At 37.8% G+C, this 20,574-nt stretch overlaps 1 protein-coding gene across 1 annotated transcript in view; it reads right to left on the bottom strand.

Moving 5' to 3' along the window:
• Positions 1 to 18,986, bottom strand: part of EPHB1 (EPH receptor B1) — a 303,154-nt gene extending 284,168 nt beyond the window's left edge. Inside the window, exons 1-2 of the mRNA XM_032225657.1 lie at positions 18,873 to 18,986; positions 18,398 to 18,502 (exon numbers count right to left, since the gene is read on the bottom strand). Of these exons, the coding sequence (XP_032081548.1) occupies positions 18,398 to 18,502; positions 18,873 to 18,986 (219 nt within the window). The remainder of the gene's footprint in view (positions 1 to 18,397; positions 18,503 to 18,872) is intronic.
• Between the last annotated feature and the right edge of the window lie 1,588 nt (positions 18,987 to 20,574).

Raw genomic sequence — 20,574 nt, forward strand, 5'->3', positions numbered from 1 at the left:
ATATGTTGAATTTGTTGGCCCCTCAAGTCAGTTTTTGATTCCTAGCGATTGCCTGGAATAATCCTTGTAATTCTTTTTTCAAGGTTTTTTGGGAAGAATTGCTTTTGGCACCATAAGCAATAACCATGGAGTCAAATGTTGTATTTAAAAACATAAAAAATAAAAGAGATCTAAGATCAGGTGCCAGGTGAGCTATAAAAACAACATTATCAGTAGAACCAAGAAGCTGTGTTCATTTTAGAATTTGAACTCATTTTTATTAAAAAGGTAAGAACAGCAGCTACTACACAATAACAATCAATCATGGCATGTAAAGGGTTGGAAGGACTTCAGAGGCAATTTAGTTCAATCCTCTGCATAGAACAGGAATCCACTATTATAGCACATAATTGACTTCTGATTAGGTCTGAAGAAGCTACTTCATATCCAGAATTAACCAAGGACACAATACTCATTACCACAATGATGATGGATCTATTGCAAGAGTTTACAACTTGTTATTCTGTAACCACATGCAGCCCATGAACCTTCTCTCTGCCCTAAAAACCCTTTGATCGTGCCTTGGAAGTTTAATGATTTGATTGCATAGTTTCCTCAGTTTTGAGGTGGCAAATATATGAAACATAAAGTCCTACAGAATTTCTTTGGGTGGGGTTTTTTGTGTGCCTGCTTTGTTCTTGAAACCTTTGCTGCTTTCTGCTACACATCTGTTGTGACATAGCATAGGTTTAGTGAGGAGCTTGATTAGTTGCTTGCATCTGAATAGGCAACATCATCAATGTTAGTGACTTTGGGGATTGCTTCCTGCTTATATATAGTAGCTTACCCTGCCCTGGTAGGAGTATAGTTTTCTCTTTGGCAGTTTCCTTGTTTAGGGTATTGTTTTGTGCTTGACTGATATAAAAACTGGGAGAAAAAAATGCAGGAGAGTAAGGCATTAATAGCAATGACAGATCCATGGGAATTGTTTAGCAGATCTGTGTGAGGCAGCTAAGCTACTTCAGTGATGTTTTACAACATGAAGGCAATGAAGTTCTCTTCTAGAGGGACTAAAACTTTATCATCCATTTCCAATAACAAGAAGATCCTTCTGTGCCTGCACTGAGAATGTGCAGAAGCCTCTTCTGGCACTTCCATTAACTCACCCAGATGATAGTCTACCACTTAAACTTCACTTAGTGGAGTTGTGAAAAGGAAGAAATTAAACAAAGACTAATATAGACCCAGGAAAGATGTTCATTGTTTGTTTACTTTCCTCCTTCTTAATTATTTTTTAAAATAGAAAAAAGATGCTCATCCATATGTGCATTTTCTCGGAAACCTTAAAATGCAGACAGATTCCGTTTGCTCTCAGATGTTCATGTGGAACTGCTTTTACAGACGGTCCTGTAAATCTGCAAAATAGCACAATTCCTAAGTGTTCAATGGATTCTGGAGTAAGACACATCTTAATCCTTTCACTGGACAAAAGTTCTATTGGCAGTTAAACTCATATAGCATGGGGATGGGGTTGTACAGTCTTCTAACATTTTTCTCCTTGGTTCAAATCCTAGATCAATGGGAAACACATGGCAAAACACATTTTCCCTTCACTGTTGCAAAGAAGGCCTTGTACTCTGCATTGCTGGTAGCATGGAAGTGAATAAGATGTACCATAGTGCTGTCCATCATTTTGATTTTGAAGACAAAAGGGTCCTTTGGGCATAATGTAGCCACTATCTGTAACTGCAGTTAAACAAAATCCATCTTTTCTTGGCTTCATAAAGCAGCTGGATACAATAGCAATTGCTGCTTTAAGAAATTGCAGACTATGCAATGTTCACCCCTTACATTTCTCCAAAATTTCTTTTGGCACTCATATTCAAAGTGTTATACTGCCTTAAAGCTCAAATCTTGGATATATATACTTGTTAACTTCTACAGTTATTGCAAAACAAGATTGTCTGGTTTTCATGGAAATAAGCACAACGCATAATTGTAAGGCATTTCTGCTTGTGAATGTAACATTGTCTCTGGGTATTTCCTATGACAGCCTGGCAACACCTGAAATAAACTGGTGAGCAGATTCACATGTCAAGAATGAACAGAGTGGGGCACCTGTCCAAGAATAAGTATTTTAGCCTATTGTTTAACTGTTGTTATGACTTTTGTCTTTAATTAGACTGGTAACGTCCTTTGCAAACGCCACTGTCACTGATTTTCTTAATTAATTACCATACAGGAAAACTGCACATTATGGTAATCATGCTTTTAAAAAGCATGTTTAATTTCCCTTTTTTTTTTTGTTTCAATAGGAAAGCAACTGAAAGGTTGGGGTTGTTTGGTTTTTTTTTGCTACAGATATTGTTTAAGAATCTTGTGTCAGTTCTCTATTGAAACCTCCATTGCTATGCCTTACTCTCAAAGGTGTGATTCACTATGTCAGCTTCAGAAGGAAATAGAAGTCAGAGCATAGCTTAGGTGGAGAGCTGATACAGGGTTTAATTCAATTTGCCCTTTTCCTGCAAAATAAAGATATTCAAGTTACACCGGCTTTATCTTTTTTCAAAAAAAAAAAGCTGCTTAAGGCATTTAGAGCTTGGCTTTAAAAATGAACAGTTCATTGGAAAATAGTATTATTTTTTCATACCTCTGGATATTTTATGCTATGAGAAAAAATTCTTAAGAACTGCTAGTGAATGTTTGCAAGAACCTAAGAGTTGTATCTGTATTTCTAAATGGCCATCTGGAAAGGCAGATAAAGGAAGAGCAAAAATAGATAAAAGTAGTAGTTGTATAAAATAAAGATACAACACAGATTGAGCAACAGGAGTCTGCTTCTAACTTTTGCCAAGCTGCCAGAATCAAAACTGGGAGGACAGGATCCAAATTGGAAGATTAATTTGAAAATGAGACTCAAGTACAAAATGTGAATTTTAAGAAAAATCAGGGGAAAGAACTAATATGACATACACACATAAAGAAAAAAGATGCTATATGAGAATCAAAGAAACCTGAATTTTACCACAAAGGACTGCCACTTTTTTTGAAAACGCCAACATTAATTAGCCAACTCTACCAAAGTATACTGCTAATCCATCTCATAGAACCAGCATTGGGCTATATATATAGCAGACCTGGCATTTTACGGCCCACTGGTCACATCTGCCCCTTTTACCCACATAAAGTCAATCAGAAAATAGAAATCAAATGTAAGACATAGCATGTAGCAACTAACAAAAACATATAATGTACTGCTTTTTATGAAGCAAAAAAATTAATATTGAGCAGAATTGAGTAGCCTGTTGGTTCAGCCCTCCACAGCAGTCCTATGTTTTGGGAAAATGCATTGCTCACTTCTGAGCTATAACATCATTGCACATATGTGTATACCAAACCCATGTAATCTGGGCTGAAGGCTGAAGGGAACTATAACATCCATTTGCATCTGGGAAATATGTTAGGCCACGATTTAACATTATATCATCAACAACAACAACCAGGGGAGGTACAGCCAAGATCTCTCTAATAGAAGGGGAGTTTAAATGTTACTAACATTGCAATTTTTGTTGGCTTGTTCATTTTCTTCTAAAGAAGCAATCTGTAGAAGCAATAATCTCAACAATCCCATCTATCTTTGGCAAGTGACCTGTCTTCTCCATGCCTCAGAGCCTATGATTTTTGCGGGGAGGGAGGACAGCCATTGAGACAGCTGGTTCTGCTGTGGATACTGTCACAACGATAAAGACATTGTTCTGACAAGATTCCTTTAAATAATTCACAGAGAGTTAAAAACTGAAGCAATGTTTCTCCTCCTCCCTCTCTCTCTCTCTCTCTCTCTCTCTCTCTCTCTCTCTCTCTCTCTCTCTCTCTCTCTCTCTCTCTGTTGAGCTTTAAAACATTTCCAAGTGAGAGATTTAGAAAACTACAATGGACTGTTCCATCCCACAGTTCCCCTCCCATTCATTATGTAAAAAGGTAACTCAACAATAACACACATCCAGAAAATTTCAGAAGGAGAATTAGTGAAATAGGAGTGGGGAGGAAAAGTATAAGAAAGCTTGGCTGGTAACCAAGGCAGTATTAGCCAGCCTATTTATCTGTCACTCTTCCAAAGATTCGTATATGTCATAATCTTAATTGTCAAATAAATGCAGTCATTCCTAAAACTTTCATGTCTGGATTAAAAGAATCCAGACAACTCACAAGATGCCAGAAAGAGATTCAGAAAACTTTGCTGAATTCCTATAACCTAGATCTAGCATCTGTAGTCATTCCTAGGATGAAAAAAAAGGAAGGGAGCCATTTTAGGTGGCTCCTGAAACAAATATCTTAGGAATTTTTTAGGTTCACAGAAGTCACCTACCTCAGGAAATCATTTGTCACCATAACATAAGCATCTGTAGAAAATCAGTTTTATCATAATTGCAATACAACTGAGTTAACTTGTGTATTTTCATCAGCCATCATTATTCAATTGTGTAATTTGTATGATAATATCAACCTCCTTCCCAATATTTATGTGCTCAATCTTCCATGTGATCCACAGCACAAGCCATCTTGACTCATTTCAAACTTCAAATTATGTAATCATATAAATAAGTATATTCAATTGCAGGGAAGACCAGTTAGTTACAAATTTACTTTGGATAATCTGTTACAGCTTTCTATTATGTACACATCAGAGGTGGGTTCCTACTGGTTCGGACAGGTTCAGCTGAATAGGTAGTAACTTGGTGGCCTGGGTTGCTGGAATCGGCAGCAACCCAGGTCTGCCACACCCACCGAACCGGTTTCCCAGTTGCTCATCCTGCCCTCCCCACTCAGTCACTCCTCATCTCCCTGCCTAAGCCGCCATGCCTGGCCTGCACCCCAACTGAGCTGCCTCCTCCTCCTGCCTACAGGTAAGTATCACTAGCCCCTCCCCCCATCCGTGGTGCTTGCTGCACGCCCCTCCATCCTCCCCATCAGGCTCACAACCTTATCTTCCTCCACCCCTTCCAGGATTCCCATGACCCCCAATTTGTCTCCCAGCAGGCTTCAGGCAGGCTTGCTAGGCCCAAAATAGGGTGTGGGGGGATAGGGGCCTCTGCACCCATTTTAGCTCCCTGCCAAAATGCCAAACTATTAAATCAACTTATATTTCCAATAAGATGTCTTGACTGTAGAGCAGAGGTGTCAAACTCATGGCCCACGTGTTGGCCCCACCCACACTTGGTTTAGTGAAGGGGAAAAGTCCTGATACATCACGTGATCTGCCATAATGATGCAAGTTTGACACCCCTGCTGAGAGCACATTGCTTGACCTCTTCTTCATCGACCAGCAAGTCTCTGCTAAGGGAGGTGAGGCAGTTCTTTTCCTTACACTAGGTCAGTGATGGGTAACCTTTTTCTAAAGGTGTGCCAAAATCCCCACCTCTGCATGCGTGCACAACACATATACACCCATGCATGTGCGTACACACCCCCATGCGAGGGGAAGTTTTCACCCTCGGAAGGCTTTCCTGCTAGAGCTAAGGGATTCTGTTGCCAACAAATATGGCTTCGCATGCAACTTGTGGTACGGGTGCCATAGATTTGCCATCACAGGACTAGGTCAACGTTTCTCAAACTTGGTAATGGAAATTCTGGGAATTGAAGTCCACCTATATTAAAGATGCCAAGTTTGAAAAACACAACTCTAGTTTCACTTTGTCTTCGCAGCTAGCATTCCATTCTGAGGAATGGCTGTGCTCCCCAGCAGCGGGAGTGAGCTGGGCTTCTCTGAAGAATTAGGTGAGTTTTACAAACTTTGAACAGGAAGTCTGGCACCATATTTAAAATGAAAAAAAAATCAGATAGATGCTGGATAGCAATAAACCAACTCTTGTTGTCATTTAATTTCTCATGCTCAAGTCCTGCCAGATCTCCTAATAGATCTGCTTTGATTTTGCCACTCCAAATTCTCATCCTGAGGATCAGATCCCAATGAAATGCAAAATTTAAACTAAACTAAACTAAACTAAAATACTTTGCAGGGAACATGTGTTAGATCAGCTCTTCGATTTTGACATGTTTATTTAGTCAGAGAAAGCTGGGTGATGGTAACTGGCCATTAAGTTTGTGAAATGATTAGGGAAAGGCCTGTGGTAGGTTTTGTCTCTTGCTGTCAGCTTTCCAACACATTAAATATAAATTAATATCATTCCCCAATGTTGCTAAATAAGAAAAATGTGTACATAAAGGACATATGGAAGAGCTTATGGGAAACAATAAAAAGATGTGCTATTGAATAATAGTAGAATTTTGGTATACCATATAAGGAATTCCTATTACAGCCTTACCTCTCTCCTTCTCTCTTTCCCCAGGACAAAGCATCTTCTCTTCCACTGGTACATCTACCTCTTCCTTCTACCATTCATTTACACATACTGCACATCTAGCCTCTCTGAGCTTGTGTCTACTTTAGCAGATGGTTGTCCTGATCTGGCAGGCTTTTATTATTTTTAAAGAGAACAGGCTAGGAGCTGCTGCTGTGTTTCCCTTTACAGACACAGATGTTAAGTCCTGTTATAGTCTCAGTAGGGTGCATTAGGTTTGCTCAAATCAAAACAGTTATGGTTCCTACAATCTATCAGGACAGAGAAACCAGTAATATATTACTACATAAAACAGGCACTTGTCTGCCACAATGCAGTTGTAAATATATTACAACCAATAGAAAGCTAATCTTCATGTCCTACCAGGGAATTAAGGATAGCAGCCAATTTTACAACACGCACACCTGTACTGCAAGAAGTAGTTGGAAAGGGCTCTCAATAGGTCTCTCTGGAAACCCCTCATAAGAGTGTGGAAGCATGCCAACCAATCAGGAAATTAATGTTTTGTGTATAGCAAAAAAAAAAAAAAAAAAAAAAAACCCATGGCAGGATTGATTCAACTTGTAGACTTCAGGATCCTCCTTTGTTGAGTAAAAAATTAGAATTTGGGGTAGTGCAAAAATACAAACAAATGAAGCCATCTGTTGAAAAGGCGATACTTAAATAAATGTTTGTTTTAGTATATTTACAAAGACTATAGCTTTGGGGGTAGGTAAATTATCAGGGGTGAAAAGTATTTTTTTCTTAATATGCTGGAAAGTAGACAGTTGGCTAGATGGAAAAGTATTTTGTTTTGATATAAAACAGATTCTAATGACTCTGTAAGACTTATAACCTATGCCAAAAATAGTTTCTCCTGACCTTTGGTGGCAGAAGTTATCCAAGTAAGAAAACTGTCAGAATCTGTGCAGTAAAAATCCAGATGATTTCTACATTGCATGAAAAGGTGACAGGAGTTTTCTTGTGCCTTCTTTGGGGTTTTTTTCAATGCTCTGTACAATCCTTTTCTTAATTCCTTGGCTACCTCCAGAGTAGACTGTTACAATGCATTCTTAATTGGGATTGCCCTTGACAATCACTCAAAAGCTACAAGATAAGCAGTTATGTGTATGCTGCATATACCCTCAGTACACCAGTGCTTCAGAAGTTGCACTGACATTTCAGTGGACTTTCAGATACAATTGAAGGTAGTGGTTTCATTTATAAAGGCCTCCAGGCATGAGACCAGGTTATTTGTCGGACTATTTGTCCCTTTTTGTTTGTGCCTATCCCACTACATTCAACATCTATGGACATTCTCAGTCATCCAAGTCACAGTTGTCCCAAAGCTGCTTTTTTCAAGAGGCAACTGGAATTTTTGGGTTTTTTCTTTGCAGACATTTTGCTTCTTATCCAAGAAGTTTCTTTAGCTCTGAAGAAGCTTCTTGGATGAGAAGCAAAACGTTTTCAAAGAAAAACTAGAAAGCCTAGTTGCCTCTTGTAAAAACACCTTTGGGACATAGATCCAAGACAATAGGCATGTTCCAGATCTTGTCTATTAAACAGTAACATCTGATAGGATTCATAACCTGCCTTCTGAAATACCATGTCCCCTAAGATTCATAAAGCCCTGCTAGTATTTTGGGAGCTCTTCAAAACTTAGATATTCCCTCAGGCTTGCTGTCTAGAGGTCAGGTAAGGTCATCAATGTGAAATGTCTTTCTTACGATGTGAGTTGGTTTTATCTTTGGCTACCATTATTTAATTTTATTGTTTATTATTCTGTTACCCCTTATGAAATAAAACTTAGTTTTCTAAAATGTTAATAATTGTTTTTACTATTATTGTGTTTTGTTTCAATTCATTTCAATTCTGTGTGGACTGCCTGAAATCATAACTATGAGATGGTAATTACATAAATTGATATAATAAAAATAATAAACATACAGATCATCATTTATTGGTAACGAACAACAAAATATATATTGATTTTTGTAGTGATTGTGTGCTTGTGCTCACGTTTGGGATTTTTAGGGCAAATACATAAAATGTCTGTCATGGAAAACATTACCTATTCACCAAATGTGTGCCCGGAGTTGGCAAGGCTGGTCACACAATACACATTTGGCAGAAGGTAAATTAGCAACAAGATATTCCCTGTCATCCTACAGGAGGCCAAAGGCATTATTGCAAATAAATATGATTGTAGAGCTTAGTGTTTTGTTCTGCCACACACCAGTATCTTATTTATTCATTTATTTCCCATTAAAAAGTCCACAGAGAACTGGCAAGCAGCAAAGAAGGTGTCTAGGGGCACACTGGTACGTGTGGAATGAATGTTCATTCTAATGATCTGGAGAGAAGATGGACACCCCCCAGTCAAAAAAAAAGGAAGGGAGGGAAATAAAATCATGAAACAATCCTCTAGGAAGATCCCTCTACCAAAATGTGTTCATGATAAAGAGGCCATTATGCCACCACATTTCTACTTGAGTTTACTGTCTTATTGCTAGCATTCTGAGTACTTTCCTGTAAGTATTACCAGAACCAATTCTAAAAATTATTTAAACAATTTAATTTAAAAAGATTCTGTTTAAATTTGCCATTTTGAGGTAAAGCAGTACAGAAAAAAAATTACTGACAAAAGCAAATCCAAATGATATATACAAGGAAACATGTGACGCTTCCAGTTTTTCTTTATAGTCTTCCTTCTGTTACTGTATTTGTTTTGCTACTAGATTTTCCCCCCAACCTGTCCTCTTTTTGTCTCTCTACCATCTGCCTTCGAGCTCTGCCTTTCCTCTCTCTCTCTCTTCAGCTTCTGGCGGTGCATGCATACCTGTCTATCCATATGTTTATTGTTAGACACTGTATCTGTCTACCCACCTGCTCTGTCTTTTGATGGCATTCACATGTCCCCACCCCTCTCTACAGTTTTCCTGACAATTTCAGAAAATCACTTTGTTTCATGACATTAATATATTTCTCTCTCGCTTCAAGTATTAAGGGAGAAATGTATGCTAGTTCCCCACAAAGTAAAATAACATTGGTTGAAAATGACTGTGTATCTGCCAAACATCTAAAAATGATGGAGAAAGATGTATTACAGCATGCAATAATACATCTCTTATTCTCTAATCCCAAGATAAATTCCTAGGAATGTCTGGTAGCAAATTTGTTGAAGAGGTTTCTGAGTTAAAGTGTGGTCAGAGTAATAAACAAATTCCCACCACCACCAGCTACTACCATCTTCACCCCAGAACCCTTATTTTTCTATTAAATATACCTTCTCCCAACTGATTGACAATCAGGCCACAACCTCCCTAATGGGCTTTCACAGAATATGAGTATATGGCTGTTTGAAAGGCTATTTGGAGGATGTTGAATCCCAGCCTGCTTTGTGGGGCTCTGATTGTTCTGAGACAATCTGGACTCCTGTGTATCTTGCTTTTAATCTTTTTTTATGAGTGTAAGCTGCATGGAGCCTGCAAGAATTGACCAGTATAAAAATTTCAGCAAATAGATCGATGGTTTCAGTAATTGGTACGGACTTGTTCTCAAACCCAAATTTGGGCCAAAGATCTTTTAAAATAAAAAAGCTAGATTTGTTTATTTAATCAATGTTCATAGCCACTCTTGACAAATGATGGAAGAACAGCGTACAGTTAGAGCAACAATAATATTTCAAGAATGAACACTTATATAATAAAATGTAAAACAAAATATAATGGAGATTATTCAACAACTATAATGTTTGGCAGGTTACAAATTTCCTAATCTAAAGCCGGGGGGGGGGGGGTGCGGCAGGCAACAAATCTTTGGAGTCTTGCAAAAGATTGAAGTCATCCAAATTTCTGGGCAACTACTCCTGTTTACAGCAGACACAACATTGTAGAATGAAAATCTCTTGGTTCCATAAGATGGCATTGTTTAAGAGATGGGACCTGGAGTGTGTTAGTCATATGGTAATTTACTGGGCTGTCAAAAGGTGGGGTCCCACAAAAAGCAGGCTTGTGCTGGTTGAAAGCAATAACCAGAATTTTGATTTACCCTTTGGGATGAAATGTCTAGCAAACCTGGGAATATGGAAGAAGATGTCTATTGCAGAAAAAAATCCTTAGGCTAGAAAAGGAGAAATTGTGGAATATGAGATTCAGAGTAACTCTACCTTAATTATGTTAGGTATAAGCTAATCTGGAGAAGTGATTTGACTGGCTTTCAATATTCTGCTACATTATTTTAGCAATAAAAATTATTTCAGAAAGTCAAGTGGTTCTAATGTTTCCTAACTTTTCCAACCTGGCCTGGCCTGACATACTTATAACTTCACTGGCCATACTGCAGTTTTACAAGTACTGGCATTATGTGGCATATCAAGGTGCAGCCATAATCAACCCCATGCCCCTGCATTCTGGATCAAGTGTAGAGCACATTGCCATAATGTAGACAATAAATGGCTAAGGAATAAGGAAAGTTTCTTCATACAGGAAAGGGGGCGGGACAAGATGAATTTGTGCAAAGGTTTTCCAAGTCATCATTGTGACCTATTCTTCATATAGGAGCCATGAGTCCTAGAGGATCCACAGATTGCACACTAAATCTATATTGGGATATGCAACCCTACTCAGAATTCAAATGTCCAGATACAAAAGATCTCAAAATCCACAACCATTTGGAGTTGCTAGAGTTAAGTATGAGTATTTCTTTCCCATCCAAGCCCCAACAACCTCCAGATACTGAGACAGAATACTGATGGTAACACTTGAGTAACTAAGGCTAAAATGTATCATTCTATTCCAAAGGATTATCTTATCCAGTGACCGCATATAGGAATGGAGAGATGCACCAAGAAAGGAAAGATTAAGGACCACAGCACCACACATACACAAACACACCAGTGCTGATTGGATTTCTGACTGGAACACTGACCTGAAAAAAGAAGACTACACTCATATCACCCTATTTCCCTCTCCCAACTCTCTGAACTATACAAGACTTTGCAAATTTAAGAGTACTTTTGAAAGGCTAGAATGTAAATTATTATAAATGAAGATGGGACCTTCTATGAACACTCTTTGTTTCTCATCCATGAACTAATAGAGTGAGGTCCCTTTCTAGAATAGTTTACCATACCTAGAAATCCAAGCTATCTGTCTCCTTCACAACTTGGCTTTAGAAAAATAGCTGAACTTTTATTTTTAATCAGCCTTTAAGTCTATCTAGTCATTCTAACTGTTGAAATGTTGCCTATTTATTACCAATAATGTATATTGTTTTATTCTTTCAAGTATTTTGTACTGGTCTTTTAGCTGATTGAAACACACTGCCTCTTCTTTCATCAGGCTTAGGTTACACGATTGCTGTGGAAACACACACACTTGCACACACAAAAATACAAACATAAAATACAGTAACTTAGAGGGGAATTCTGTGAAAATAATTCCAAAGCAATTTTTAGGGATAGAATTGCAACAAAACTATCCCAAAGATGTGAGATTTTTGTGACAAAAGGAATTATTATTGTAGCTACAAGGTTTTTCCAAATTGCACAGAGAAAAGAAAAGAAAAACCAAGCAAAGACCAATTAACAGCCAACCACTGTATTTGTCTTCCTTTTTTGCTAGGACTCTTTCAAATTTCCTTTGCTTTGGCATGTCTATCTATTTTGCTATCTTCCCACTGCCTTGCAAAACTATAATTTCTGGTACAGTCTCTCTCTCTAGCTAGCCTTCTATCATCTGCTTAAAGCTCCCTATGAAGCTAACGCCATCTCTCTAAGTGATCTTTTTCCATGTATCTGCTCAAGTCTTTGTTGATCACTTCTTTGTCAGAGGAATGCAAGTCAGGGTATTTTATGTTCCCATTCTTCAAACACTCCTATTGTATAAAGAAGATATTTCAAGTGCCGGAAGGTGGTTAGTTCCTCATTACTCCACAGAACTGACATTAATAGCCAAAGAAGAGCACTGCTGAGCACAATTATGAATGGTGTTCGGGTATGAAAGCTGCTGCGAGCCTGCTAATGCTTCCTAATTATAATCCTTTAGGTACTGAGTGCAAGGGAGGCAAGGCAAGGGAAAAAGTCTAGAACATTGTCTGCAAGAGGGAAGGAAAAGTCAGCAAAGACAGGCAGATTTTGGCAGCTTCATTTTGAAAAGCCTATGTTCTCTGTGAAATTGATACTAACATATTAATATAACAAGCCAATTGGTATTGTGCAGCTAATGCTGATGCATCCTGTAAAGACACAAGGCAAACTACAGACACATGTGAGTCCTTTCCATGTGGACAAGTGCCTGATAAACCAAATCAAGGCAAACTTCCCAAAACAAAAGACAGAGAAAACAAACAAAGACATTCTGTTTACAAACAGTATGCTTTATTGATAATAAAAATAATTGGCAAGAAAACACTCTTGGTAAGTGGAATTGTACTGTATTTCCTTGTTCTTTACCAGGAGAGATGCTATGGGTTAGTAAAGAAAAAGAAAGTAGGAGCCTTCCTGAGCAGACTAAAGACCTGCCTATTACAGAATCCTCTGTCAGACAAGTGCATCACAAATGCTCACTTCTGAAATGTTTACAGGAAAATTGTGTCATAATCAGAACTTAGAACAAATCTGAAGGACCACACCAACTCTTGGCAGATTCTCTGGCTACAAGATATAGCGAAAAAATAAACAGCTTATTACTTGACCTTTCCTTTTTGCTGTATGACAGATGCTGTATGCTGTATTTTGAGAATGACTATGCTGCTCCTGCCACTAACCGTCCAACCTATCTCTAGCTATATGAGTGACGCAGAATGGATGCTATCTATTCTGTTTGCAGTCACCTCCAAAGCAATGATTTTCCCTATTGGCTGTTGCCAACATTTGGTTTCTCTTTGTGTGGTTCTTTTCCAAACTTGTATTCAGATGATTGCAGCTTTGACTCATTTCAGTTTCTGATGACACATTGTGTATAACGGGAAATGGATGCTGTTACACAAACAGCAGCTTGGAAGATGATTATTGCAACCACATTATGCAACAACCAGCAACAAGATAATCTCCACCTTAAATATATTAACTATCTCCTCCTATAAAGGTCACTTTAGCAGGCATATATGAATTTTTGAAATTGGCATGTAGCCTGGGATCCTGGGAAAATTCTTCACACATTGACTGACTTTTAACTTAGCATTCATGGAACAGAAATATGTAAATTGTGTTAGCAAGAGAAGAGGTGACATATTCCAACGATAAATAGTGGCATTAACAAAACTGTTAATTCTAGATGTCCCAAAGTTGTTTTTTCAAGAAGCAACTGGATTTTCTAGTTTTTCTTTGAAGATATTTCACTTCTCATCCAAGTTGCCTCTTTAAAAATCACCTTTGGGACAACCATGACCTGGATGACTGAGAATAGACATCTGTTAATTCCGGAGACGGAAAATGATAGTAGTTGGGAGCATGAACAGAGCAAAAGTGCAATCCTATACATAGCAGCATGGCAGAAAGTCCTAGTATGCTTGGTTAGACCTGTTTCAGAGTAGGTTCACTGCAGGGGTAAAATGCTACCAGTTTGGACCGGTTCGCCCCAACCAGTAGCAAAGATGCCAGCTGTTCGATTGAACCAGTAGTAAAAAAATGCTACCAATTCAGGTGAACCATTATTTCTGAGTATCAGCTATGCCATCAGATATATTTTAGCTAGAAAGCAAGATTTCCTGTTTTCTAGCTAATCTAAATCTCGTGGCACAGCAGAATATTCCCCCCCCCCGTTCGCTTACCTCGGTGTTTGCTTACTTGCTTGCTAGGCGTGCTCGGTAACAGGCTCTGCCCACCCAGCCAGATGTCATTTTGATGCTCTGTGCATGCGCAGAAGATCCTGCACATGCACGGAGGTGCTCACTTTGCTACCAAACTAGTAGCAAAAGTAAATGGATTTCACCCCTGTCCACTGCCATTGGGGTCACTTTTTAAGTAGAAATTTGTATACTGGATAAATTTCTGCATATGAACTGTAGAGTCCAGAAATAACCATGCATGGTGAGAGGAAACAATTAAGAAAAGTCTGATTTCATCTTGGTCATCAAAGTTCAAATAGCATGTATCCTTTTATACAGCAATATTATTCGTTAAGCTAGACATACTTGCACAAAAAAGGTAGGGGGGGGTATTTTCTGATTATGGAAGCACTGGCACAAGGTGATTTTCTTTTCAGCACAGGGTTGGGATAGTTTTGATTTTACTGGACCTAAGCTAACATCAAAAAGCAACCTTGTGCTCTCTAGATGTGCTGAAAAACAGTTCCTGTGCTGGCTTTGTGGATGTACACTCTAATACATCTGGAAGGAATAAATTATGGAAGCTGACCTAAGACATTCTCCAAAGACAATTCCATACTGTATGCATCCAACATAATTGTTTCTCTTGCAAAGTCTTTGCTGATTTTTTTTCCAAATCTTGATGTATGGTTTCATGCTTCACAACTGTTTATAGCTGAACACAAAATACTGTATAACACTGAACCAAAGAATGTGCTGCCATTGGGTGGTATGATAATCACAAATTTAGGTAATTTTAAAACAGGGGGATCAGACTATCCGTGACTCCATCTCCACTTCTGTATCCTGAGTAATTGAATACCAGCATTTCAGAAACAAAATTGGAACATCACTATTGCCCAAGTGCTTGTGAGCATCCGTGATGCATTTGGTACTCCATTGTCTGACAGAGGGCTAAGAAAGAGTGATTGGCCCCAAGTCACATAGTTGGCTTCATGGCTAAAGCAGGACTGGAACTCACAGTTTTTAAGCTAGTGTTTTGAGTCACTACACCAAAATGGCTCCACACTAGCTGTCCTTTTATTTATTATTGCCTTGAAATCCACAGAAAAATTAACTTATTCTATATCTATTTTTTCCCAAAATGAAAAAGTGTAGAGAGAAGCATTGAACCCACATTTAGGATTACACAAATAAATCTCATGTTTAACAGAAGGGGAAATAATGCTTGTTCAGGTCTCATTTTATTATAAACTTTGCCCAGTTTGCATTTTCCAAAAGTTCCCAAGATTTCTAAAATAGGACTATTCTGTGTGCAAATCCACACTGTTCTCAACTATGCATTAAGCCCCGTGAGCTGGCAAACTCAAGAAAAAAGAACCACTTGGATTTCTGGAACGATATTTATTGCTAGTAGGCTAGCTATTGTATAGAATCTTGAAAACCTTCCAAAGCAATTCTCCTGCACAATTTATACCTAGTGTGGGTAGGAAAGTTATTCTGAGACTCTTCCTTATGGCTCTCCATGCCATAACAAATGTCAAAAGGCTGTTAAATATTAATGGCCGTTCTACATCTAGATTAAATTGTAAGCTTCTCTCAAACCCGTTTAGTAAAAATATTTGATTTCTGAAGGTAGTCCAGCAGATCCAAAATAAGAGGCACTAGATGGTGATCTCTAAAAGTTTGGAAATGAGAAGTCTATAATCAAAGAAAAAATATCTTTCTTTTTTTACTCAAAAGAATGGTAAGAAAAAGGAGGTTAAATAAATCCCTTCTTTTGATTTTTTGTTCAGAAATTACTCCAAAGCTGGTAATTCTTGAGTAGACATGTATATTGCCATTTAGTTCTGAGATTCAGGCTCTAGGTAGCAAGTTGATAGTATAATTACATACCTAATGCAGAGGAGAGGCTGCAGTTTCCTTTTCCCTTGAAGCATTGCCAAACTCTACATACTTTTCTGGCAAAGAAGGAAATGGAGGCAGTGTAACAGGAGAGAAAGACAAGAAGAAAATCTAATGCCTGCAACCACAATTGTTGATCTTTTTATTTGTTATCGTTATTGTTTTGTTTTTTTGAGAGGAAAGAAATAATGGATGCTAGGATTAGGTATTTGCAACCAGTCTATGGCCAAGAAAATTGGAACATACAGCATACGGGAGAAGTTGAATAATTATTTGCAAATACAGTTGCAATAATTATTTGTGATCACTTCTTCTCAGCTGCAAACCTGAGACCTGATTTGAGGCATTTGCCATTGATCACTTCCATTTGAGTAGGCTTTTCCAGTAACTCTTTGTACAAAATCTGAAAGAAATTATGGAGTTGGAATTCTGTGTGTGTGTGTGTGTGTGTGTGTGTGTGTGTGTGTAGATATTAATTAGGATTATAAACTGCAGTTGCATGGTTTCATATGTCAGAACCCTTCTTCATTATCCAAGGTTCTCCTGAAAAGCTCTGTAGGAGGAGGTCCATGAAGACTTTAGATCAATTTGGGCATTTATTCATAAAAGGTACTAAATTTCTTCTGCTGATTAATATCTGTAATACAATAATTTATTGTATTCACAAATGCAATGTTTTTCAGGTAATTTAAAGGAAGAAAGTTTAGCAGGGCAACTCTCCAATAAATGATCAAGGGATCTACAGTAAGCATACAATCTGGAGGTCCTATTCATTGTTTTTAACACTGTCAACTCTATCTACATAGGCTCCATGCCATTAGAAACCAAGGAGATGACTAAAAGGGGGAAAGGATGAAGAAAGGCTCTGAAATTATTACCTTTTTCTTATTTTCTCCTCTAGTCTACCATCAATCACCACACAATGTTGAAATAGTTTTTCCAACTCATCTAGTTCATCAGAAAGGCCTTCCCAAAAATGAATGATGAGGGGGAAACCATTCTAATGGACATCCCTGAATTATAACAGAAAATCTGCTTGCACTCACATTCTCTGCATCCTCTTTGTCAGAAATCTCCCAATTAGCATCTGCTATCCTAATAGAATTATCAAAGAGAGGTTTGAACTTCTGCATAAAATCTTGATAGCCTTCTAGTATGCCACTTTTGCTTTCAGTAAGTAGAAATGCCCATTTTCCTTTCAAAAGTCTAAGAACATAATATCACCTTGGTCAAATCTGTAGGGAACTCCTAACCTTCCCACCATGAATAATTCACACGGAATAAGAAAATATTCAATAGTCTTGGATCCTGCATTTCCTTAATTTCTCAGACAGGTTTTCAGGAAGTATAACTGCTACTCAGCCACCTGTAGTACTTCTTCTAACTGAGGTAAACCCTGAATTAAGTGCACTGTAGTATTATGTAAACTTGTGATCTATGTCAGAGTTCCCCACCTCTTCTAGCTTTGCAGACAGGTGAGGGGGAAGAGGCGATGGTTCCATTTGAGCAGACAACAAATGTGTATGCACAGCTCCATTTGTGCAAGTGGCAGGCACGCCCACCTGCCATTCACACAAATTGAACCCTCTGTTTTCACAGCCCAGTTGCAAATAGCTCATGGTCCACTAGTGGGCCATGGCCCAGAAGTTGGGACCCCTGATCTATGTGATCTGTTACCTGTGCTGCAATAACACCACTGGCTCTTACTCTGCCAACAACAAGGAACCTCAAAAGATCCTAATTCACCTCCAGGATACATGATCTGGCCCTTCTTTCATGAGGCAGTATAAAAGACTTCAAGATTCATGAAAAACGTTGTGAAGCTGGCAATCTCAGGAAATAAAATCCTGAGTTAGATTTTTGGAAAGATCTTTACTGCTAGTAGGATAATGTAGAAGAATTTTGAAAGCCTACTCAAATAATTGTCTCATACAGCTAAAATCTGGTGTAATTTAGACAGAGTTACTCTAGGTTTCTTTCTCATGCTTCTTCCCTCCCTTGGACTTCGGAATCTATTCTTAACAGTCCTGTTTCCTCCTTTAAATGTCTTACTGTTCCCTTTGTGTTCCTAATGTCTATTATACATTCTATCACACTATGCCATACATTTGTCAGTCTAAGAAAATCTACATTGGAAATAGACATACAAATGCACAATTTTATATAAAACTGCATTCGTAAAGTGTGCATCTTATAATGGCATCTTTAAAATGCATATATTTAGGTAAAAAATATGCAGACTTTAAAAAAAATTCTGAGTACCAATAGGGGCAAAACTAGAAGGGAATGTGACTGGAAAGGCAAGCATAACCAAACCTGAAAGTTTGACCAGTCTTACTTATTTGAATTTATGCAATATACACCATCCCTTTTACAAACCATTTAAGTAGCTGACATCTACTTACCCCTGATGGTGGGTTTGCTGTCCAACCAAGTTCAGCTGTGGCTGTCCGAGTATCCATTAGTGTTTCTGAGGGTTCACAAAGAAGGGGGGTAAGTAAGTTAAGAGTCTGAATCCAAGTACAAAAAACATTGGAATATAATTTGAATTCAAAATTGATATACAATTTGTATTGCTGCTCTGTGAATACAAGATTAAGCTTTTACAGTGCTTCGAAACTTGACTTTATGATTTCTAGTAAATACAATAATGGAACTGGAAGAGACTATTTGGATGAGTGAGTTGACGTTAAAGCAACAGTCCAGTTTCTAATTAATATGTTTAATTTTTCATAGCATATTAAAGATTACAAAATTATTATTACATTAGCTTTTAAGGACAAGAATCCATTTCATTGTATGTATCTTAGGAACTGAACTCAAGAAAGCTTAGGTCATAATAAACACACTGCTATTGAATTACTATAAAACACTCTTTACATTAACACAAATGGGTAATTCACATTCATTTGAAAGGAGTCTTTGTTTCCAGAAATACTTGCTTATTCTCCTGTTGTATTGATAAATGTTTATATTCTCTAATAATAGTGTCATATGCTTTGTGTTATAGCAGTAATTGTGCTAACTCAATCAGAATTATCAGAGCCGCTCAAAGACCACTACGTTTCCTAAAACACCTACTACCAAACGGAAAGCAATATAGATTATTTTGGTTTGTTATAAGTTGCCTGAAACAATAATATCATCAGGAAGTTTGCTGGTTCTTTCTAAATGAAACTGCACAAAGGTTTAATTCCATATTTTTGTTGCATGTTAAAAATATAGGTCTTATAGTCACAGCTAACTTGTCTCACTGATTTAAGTGGTGTCCCAATTCAACTTACTTTTTTGGCAGCTCAACTTTTAATACACCTTAATAAATCAAAATCAAACTTGGTATGATAATGAAAAAGCCAAGGTCTGGATTCAGTCTCTAGGCAGATGACATTATTGATGTATATCAATACTTATTTACCTGCTCATCTCCAAATGCCAATCAAAATTGACCTTCAAAATTTCAGGTTATTATATGGACATTATCTCTTTAAATGTTTCATATTGAGCTTTCACCAAATCATCCACTTACACAAAAGATTGATTCATACCTGTGATCTCACCATTAGGCTGGATATTTCGCTAACTGTTCCCAGAAAGGCAGTGCCAGTTTTTAGATTTTCAGCCAGTTCTGGTTGTGCCAAAAGAACATAAGTGCATTTTTTAAACAACATAATTGGTGTAACAAGTATTATTTTACAAAATAATTTTGCAACAAGCTGAAGTATGTAAATTTAAAATGTTTCCTGCATCCAAATTAATGACTCTAATTTCTAGTACTATGCATTAACAGGATTCTAGATGGATTTAGAACAATGCATTCAGAAAGTATTCGGGCCCCCTTCATTTTTGTCAATTTTGTTATGCTGCAGCCTGATTCTACAGTTGTTTAAATTCATTTTTTTCTAATTAATCTACATTCAGTACATCAGATCCTTTGCAACAACATGTGAAATTTAGCTCTGGTGCCTGCCATTTCTCTTGATCATTGCTGACAAGTTTCAACACCTTAAGTGGAGTCAACCTGTTCTTCATAAGTCTCCAATGGAATATCTTTAGCACAACCAGGACTCTTCCAATAGTTGTTTGCCTCAAACTGATTACTTGGAGGATAAGGACCTTAGTAAGAGTGTTGGCCAAAAACCCAATGGTCACTCTGACTGAACCTCAGAGATCCTGTGTGAAGATGGGGCAGATTTTCAGAAAGAAAACCATCACTGCAGTCCTCCACCGATCTGGGCTTTTTTTTGGCAGAGTGGCTAGATGAAAGCTCTCTCCAATTCAAAACACAAGAAACCCCAGTTACAGTTTGTTCCTCACAGTCTGAGAGTCCTTCAGGTGCTTCTTTGTAAGCCCATTCAAGTGGGCTTTCATGTATTTTGCACTGAGGAGAGGTGGAGGGTTGCAATGATGTTGTCCTTCTGAAACTCTGTCCCATCTCCACACAGGAGCCTAAGCAATCAAATAGAAATACGGAATAACATCCCATGTTGTCATAACATCTTGGATATCACTTTTAAGTTGTTAATAGATGCAGGATTTTAGAAAAAAAGTGAGAAATATTAGAAGCCAAAAAGATAAGAAAGGT

This window comes from Thamnophis elegans, chromosome 10 (assembly GCF_009769535.1).
Source record: "Thamnophis elegans isolate rThaEle1 chromosome 10, rThaEle1.pri, whole genome shotgun sequence".
Classification (NCBI taxonomy): domain Eukaryota; kingdom Metazoa; phylum Chordata; class Lepidosauria; order Squamata; family Colubridae; genus Thamnophis; species Thamnophis elegans.